This window comes from Lactuca sativa, chromosome 9 (genome assembly GCF_002870075.4).
Source record: "Lactuca sativa cultivar Salinas chromosome 9, Lsat_Salinas_v11, whole genome shotgun sequence".
NCBI lineage: Eukaryota > Viridiplantae > Streptophyta > Magnoliopsida > Asterales > Asteraceae > Lactuca > Lactuca sativa.
The window spans coordinates 151303139-151310692 of NC_056631.2; the positions used below are offsets into that span (position 1 = coordinate 151303139).

Genomic DNA, 7554 nt, shown 5'->3' on the forward strand with positions numbered 1-7554 from the left:
GAAAAATGTAAAAGATTAATGTCTTAAGCAATGAACCCGACACGATGAAACGCTAATAACTCGACTATCGGCAGATTTCAATACACCTATAATACCAAAAATCGTTATTGAACGAATTGATTCGGTCTCGAATCAATAACAAAAGCGAAACTACTAACACTACGACACTCAATATACACATGGAACTCTCGGAAACTCTATACACTCGTGGAAATACACTATACGTCGACACTCCGTCCTTGGGCCCAAAAGTTTCAAATCATGCTTGTCGGGCCTAGCTAGCCCAACGACATGACCTTTAGGCCCGAAGGAAATTTACTTAGATGTAGTTGGGTCTAATACGACTTAATTCCGTGTAAAAGGACTTTCAATGGCAAATGTGTTGCTGGTCCCCAATGGTCCTTCGGTATTGCTAGCGAAGTCGAGCACTCACTATTGCGAGTTGGGCTAAGGGCCCTTCGCATTTTCTATGGCCTTGAACGACGTAGGGAAATACCGGGGGCTTCGCACCTTCTTTTTCCCCTCGGTTGTGGGGCTACATGAGTCCGGGGGGGGGGGGGGGGGGGGGGGGGTTGGGTTATGTGAATAAGTGCAAGTGACGCCCAAGGGATCGTTTGTACGGTTGTCAACTGGTCGTTTTCTTTAATGTATGTTACAACAATTCATCATCTACTATTAATCCAACGTCTCTGGAGCTCAACGAATACCTCTACTATAACGAAATAACAACACATAAACTAATTAAAGCAAAGTGATAGGAAAACGTCAGGTTTTCCTAGGGTTTTTAACTAATACACCTACGAACTACATACCGAGTTTTACAAATCGTACACTTACATCTATAGAAAACAAACAAGCATACTTACGGATCTTCACACTTTTTACACTAAACTATTTTCAGAAAATATCGGATTTTCTGGTGATTTTCAAAACAATACAACACATTGGATTTCAAACATTACTTATGAACTCACCAACATTTCATATGTTGACGTTTTTCAAAATACTTGTATTCTCAGGTAACAGGTAATGTGAAGGAAGAATTGTACTCTATGATGTTTTGCGGTTGTTTAATTAACAATGAACAATTTATTTTTGGGCATGTAATATTTTGGAACAATGTAATGGATGTAAACACTATCAGTTGTAATATTCAAATGTTTGGTGATGAATGATGTTATGTTTCATGTATATTCATTGCGATGGTATTCAATTGAGTCATAACAGCCCTCGGACGTTTCCGCCGTCTGGTTCGGGGGTGTGACAATAAATTAGTAATGTATTATTATGTACATGTTTTTGTGGTTTTATGTACCGAAAATGTATAAAATAATGTGTATTTCATAGGGTTTTTAAGGCATAGGCGACTTGAAACTAGTGCTGCTGATCTGACCCTTTTCAACAAAGTATGCAGTTTAAAGTTCAGTTCATATATCCCGTGTTTGTTTGGGTATAACTAACATAATTATAATTTTCCCCTGTTTTATAGATTATGGGTTGCTGGAGTTTGTCAATATTTATGTGCACTTAGCTAATTTGTATCAGTGGAACTCATAATAGGCTGAGATTTCATGTAATTATGTATTAGTTTGAATTGTTTAGGGTAGATTTGTTTTTATGTTTATATCAAACAGATTAGACCTTAATTTTTGTTTATTTTCATATATGTTCCACTATTATGATGTCTAGCTGTTTTTCTTGATGTTATTGATCATTGATTTCTTCTTTTTTTTATTTTATAAATGTCAATGCTCCTTTCTTCTGAAGTAGTGGGGTCCAAATATATGTCTAAGTGTACAAATTCAACTTCACATGTATCATCGTTATAAATAATTTTTTGATATGCTATTAAATTTTTAAGGGTTAATGATATATATATATATATATATATATATATATATATATATATATATATATATATATATATATATATATATATATATGTGTGTGTGTGTGTGTGTTTGTATGTGTGTGTCTAATAAACTATCTGAAATTTACTCATTCAATCACCAAAGTTCTAATTAGGTTCAATAGAGCCCTAAACATCTAATTTTAAGTTGTTCTTTCTACATTAATGGATGAAATTGTATATACGAATTAATCCTTCAATTCACCAAAGTGGTTGTACTACATGCAATAATATAATATGTGATGTAATTAGTTGTTTGATTTTGTCACAAGAACATCATATTACTAGAGCAGTGGCTTTTAACGATTCTATCTAGTCATTTTGTATTTTTTTATGAAAAACTTCAATAAAGTCTTTACATATTAGCCTTATAATCGATATAATCGTTATATCTTTTTTTTATGTAATTAAGTCCCAAAAACCGGTAATCGCATTCAATTTAATCTTTTTACGAGGTCAAATGGTCATCCAACTTTCAAAAGTTACATTTTGGACAAATTTTAAAAATTATTACAAAATTTATCCGAAACTTACACTTTTCGCCCGTATTTAGATTTTTATTGCAAATTAATTTGTTCCAAAATTTACCATTTCGGCCCAAATTTTAGAATTTTGTTATGAATTAATCATAACTTTAGTTTTTTTTACAACTTTTTTTTTTCTAAATTTTTTTATCGAATATGCTTTTTTAATAAAATCATATTTATATAAAAAAAAAACATATTCGCACATTAAAATTATTATATTATCTATATAAAAACATTTTTTAAAAAACGTTATTGTATACGAAATATCTATTTATAAAAATTTAGTGGCATTCTTACCTAGGTTACATCAAGGGAAAAGTCAAAGTGTTATGCGAAGCGTAACCAAATTTTTTAGTCATCCACTTTTAACTAGTGGGTGCATAGTTACTTTCAGTTTACACATATATATCAAGTATTTAATTTGTTTAATTGCCTTATGTGCTTATTAAATTGTGTTCCTGATATCTATTCTAAATGAGATGAGGATTTTATTTGATATATATATATATATATATATATATATATATATATATATATATATATATATATATATATATATATATATATTATACTTATATTATTGGGTATAAATGGTATAGAGAGAGAGAGGGGATATAATGGTGAGAGACCATGCTAGAGAGAAAATAGTGGTGAGATACCATATCAGAGATAATATAATAGTGATAGACCATGCCAGGGATAAAATAATGAAAAGAGACCATGCCCGAGATAAAATAATGGTGAGAGATCATGTCCAACTGAGAGCAGTCATCTACCAGATTATTGATGACGACAACAGATTCTTCCAGAAAGTCCAGTGGAGCACTAGCAGAATCACAATTTTTAGGCGTTAATGTTTGTAGGCGCTAATGAATCATATTATCCGGGAGTATGGATTCTGTATTCATTCGAGTATTCTATCCCCCTCTCGGTTTTCTAACTTACATGTATTATTAAGAAATCTCCGAGGCAGTGTTATCTACTCGTTGTTACCGAGCCCTCTAGGATAGCTCCCTTAAGATTATTATTTTAGTGTCGATAAGCGAGAATAACATGAATAGGTAGTCGGGGTTCATCTATTTGATGATATATATATATATATATATATATATATATATATATATATATATATATATATATATATATATACACACACACATTTAAAACAATATAATAAAAAATATTGTGGGTTAGAACTCCTATGTGTTAAACAGGCTCACAAGCCTATCTTAATCAGTTTATTTGTATCATATGTAGCAGTACAAAGATTCGTGAATACTAATATGAAGAGAGATTCAAAGAGATACAAGTTATTAGTATAATAAGATATTATAAGGTCTGTCATTACTACATTTATGTTTATGTTTTTTGTATCTTTTATAATATCCAAAAAAAATTTTAAAAAATAAAAAAAAAAAATTTATTTGAAAATATTTTTACGAGACAAAATTTTTAAATAAACTGTTTTTTTAGATTAAGCATGAATAAAAATGTGTTTTCTGAACGGGAAATTGATACTTTTTTTAGTAAGGATAGGCAGCGTCGTTTAGCCGACCCACTTGACAGACTTAGGTGGACAGCTCGAGATCATGAGAGAACTGCTCCTTGAGTGTGACATGGCAAGCAACTCACACAATCTCTTGTAGATGAGAGAGAATCAAAATAAAATATTTCTTTCTATTTTTTTACCAATAATTCAGAAAAAACTATTACAAGCAAACAATTCTTAATAATAAAATGAACATTGAGTATTTTAGAGGTGCCCACTGTGATAACTCCCCTGTGAGCAAGCACTCACGTTCATCTCTCTCATGGGGTCCTAAAATAAGAACGTACTCGAATCAGTATGAATCTCACTTAGCACTTTATTGGATTAAAAATGAAGCGACAAGACTCACTTAAGGTTGACAAGCTTTGAAGATATGAATATTCGCAAACGATGAAATGTTTGGATATATGTTTTAGAACAATCTAAATAAAACAATCTAGATATGAATACTCGCAAACGACAAGGTTCAAATATATTGTTTTAGTTATTACGTGTTGTGATTCTTTATTGAGCTGTACTTTATGTTTTTGTTGATTAATATGAGAAGAATAATATACTTCACTTTTAAGTTACGAGTAACATATACTTTACTAAATATATTAGCGTGTTTCCTTCACATTCAATAACCACCACCACTACAATATTTTTCAATTTTTACGTTAAATTAAATTTGCATGTTTAGGTATATATGAGCTGTATCATGTAAATGACGAGAGAGTTTGACTCTCTCCTTCCTTTGCATCTCTATTAATCGCCGCCTTTGTTTACTTTTATCACCTCCAAACATCTTTGACTCAGTCCACTCCACTCACTATAAAATACCTTCACCCTCGCATCGTCAAATATCAAATCCAACATTTCACTTAAAACCACACACAAATCTTTGTCGCAATGGAGTGTTTTACACATAACAAAACACCTTTGTTCTTTCTTGTGTTGTTAGCCACCTTAACCAACGTAGCCCTCGGCCAAGGCACCCGAGTTGGCTTCTACCGAACCTCCTGCCCAAGGGTTGAAGCCATCGTGCAGTCTGCTGTGGATGCAGCTAATCGGGCCAACCCAGGAGTCCCACCCGGTTTGGTTAGAATGTTCTTTCACGATTGCTTTGTTAATGGCTGTGACGCCTCTATCCTAATTACCGGTCCTGGTAGTGAGAGAACCGCTCCACCCAATTCTCTATTGAGAGGCTTCGAGATTATCGATGCTGCAAAGACCGAGCTCGAAAGGGTTTGTCCTGGGGTCGTCTCCTGTGCTGATATTCTTGCTATCGCTGCCCGTGATTCCGTGCTTCTGGTAATTAACAACTACTCAACTAGCGCAATGTTTATTTGTATTTCAGCGTTTCCAAGTAGAAAACTTGTATTTATTCTGTTTCTTCCGACACTATACAGGCTGGGGGAATTGCGCGTTGGCCAGTGCCATTAGGCCGTAGAGATGGATTGGTTTCACGTGCTGCTGATACTGCAAATCTTCCTGCTTTCAATGACGCCGTTAATGTCCAAATCAGGAAGTTTTCTGAAAAAGGTCTTAACACGCAAGATCTTGTAACTCTTTCTGGTAAGTTGAGCAGAATAAACACTTCAACTATTGGAACACTTACACTAAACAAAGAAAATTAATTACTGATGTGTTTCTTGGTTTTATTGATTTCCAGGAGCACACACCATTGGGACAGCAGCGTGTGCGTTATTCAGCTATAGGCTATACAACTTCAACAACACGAATGGACCGGATCCGTCTATTGACACAACATTTCTTCCCACACTACGAAACTTGTGCCCCAATGGAGGTGATGGTACACGGCGTGTGGCTTTAGATACGGGCAGCGAAAACAGATTTGATAATTCGTACTTTTCAAACTTGAGGAACCGGCGAGGAGTGCTTGAATCTGACCAATTGCTATGGAGCGACCCAACAACACAAAGGTTAGTGCAACGGTTTCTTGGAGTTAGGGGACTCCTTGGATTGACTTTTAACGTTGAGTTTGCAAGATCAATGGTGAGGATGGGTAATATTGAGGTGAAAACTGGGACTCAAGGAGAAATTCGTCGGGTTTGTAGTGCAATTAATTGATCAATGATGGATGTTCATGCGAATTGGAATCGTGATAGGCTTATAAGTTGTTAATACAAGCAATACATGTGTTAGGAGAAAAGTTTTAAAAGAGATAAGAATAAGAAGTAATAAACTGTACTTTTTCGATTGATTACGTCAAGTGTTTAATTAGTTATGATAATATAACACAAAAAGTTGGCAAAGGTAAGGGACCTCATGTTTCATGTTTGAGTCCCACATGCATATGCTATTTAATGTGAGACCACTAATCATTTAATGCAATGACTTTTTCAGAATTTCAAGCAATCATATCTATGAATTTGTATGGAGTCTTAAATTAAACAAAATCTTGACTTTGTATACTTCTGTTTTTGTCCACTAGTTTGTGCATCAAAACCGAGGCTACTTTTCAGTTTCATAACATGTTCGAAGAATACAAAAACTATTAGTAGGTTTATTCGTCACGGTCATAACGAAACATGTTAATTTGGAAACCATAAAATAAATGATAACACGATAAAGAAAAATAAATATATTTTGAATGTTTTATCTATCGCGATATATGTTTCAGCATTCAACATTGAGTCTTATCCTGATCCAAAGGCGCGGAAATGCTGCCTTAAAAAGATACCTTCACCGCTTCGACACTAAGAGGGTGCAATGGAATAAAGGGTTATACAATATCCCTATAAATAATAGTTAATACTACGATGACTATAACTAAAACGTGTTCGCCAGCCTTTAATTTTTCAGATTCATGTGTAATAATATTTTAATTTTTATTCTTAATTGTTTAGGTCTCTTAATTTTTAAAAGAATTAGGGACTGTTTGACAGGATTTGAATTTATAAGAGCTGAATTTTTAAGAAGTCTGAATTTTTAAGATCTGAATTTTCAAATGTCGTTTGGTTGGAACCTCTGAATTACAGTGCTGAATTATAAAAATGACCATTTTACCCTTCTATGTTATTTTTGCTAAATTTAACGTTTTTTTTATAAAATAGCCGAATCAACTTCTTGAATAATTATAAAAAATTTACAAACACCATATAAAATCTAGATTAAACATAAATCCAAATCAAACATAACACTATCATTTCTTGATTATACGCAAAGCTCATGCTTTCGTTGCTTTGTGAAATCTTTTAGAACCTCCATCCATAACAAATCTAATGTTAATGAACTCCCTAAGCTTGTGGGTATGAAATATCCACCACTAATAGACACCACCTCTTCAATATATAACATTGTACTTTCATTTAGTGAATCCATAACATGCTAATATTCATATTTCATCAAGCAAAAACATATGTCATACAAGAAACATAGAAAAAGAAAAATATATAACCGAATTAAGTATCTACAATCCATCCAGTTTGTTGTATATCTGTACAACATTCCACAAGTCATACCTCAAAAGTTTATGCAAGTAAAGGCATAAAAAACTTTCTTTAGTGTGCTGACCTTTACTGGAATCAATTTGAGTGAACTAAAAATAGAGATATCAATCACCA

General features: G+C 33.2%; 1 protein-coding gene across 1 annotated transcript; it reads left to right on the forward strand.

Annotated features, from left to right (window-relative positions):
• The first annotated feature begins 4815 nt into the window (after positions 1-4815).
• On the forward strand, positions 4816-6243 carry LOC111896402 (peroxidase N1). The gene is made up of 3 exons (XM_023892396.2): positions 4816-5278; positions 5377-5542; positions 5640-6243. The coding sequence occupies exons 1-3, from the start codon at positions 4877-4879 to the stop codon at positions 6056-6058; spliced, it is 987 nt and encodes a 328-aa protein (XP_023748164.1). The 5' UTR covers positions 4816-4876; the 3' UTR covers positions 6059-6243.
• The last annotated feature ends 1311 nt before the right edge of the window (positions 6244-7554 follow it).

Bases quoted from the DNA above. Each gene is read 5' to 3' on its own strand.
- LOC111896402 (XM_023892396.2), top strand. From the start codon at position 4,877: ATGGAGTGTTTTACACATAACAAAACACCTTTGTTCTTTCTTGTGTTG. The intron at 5,279-5,376 runs GTAATTAACAAC...GACACTATACAG, and splicing joins CCCGTGATTCCGTGCTTCTG to GCTGGGGGAATTGCGCGTTG. The intron at 5,543-5,639 runs GTAAGTTGAGCA...ATTGATTTCCAG, and splicing joins AGATCTTGTAACTCTTTCTG to GAGCACACACCATTGGGACA.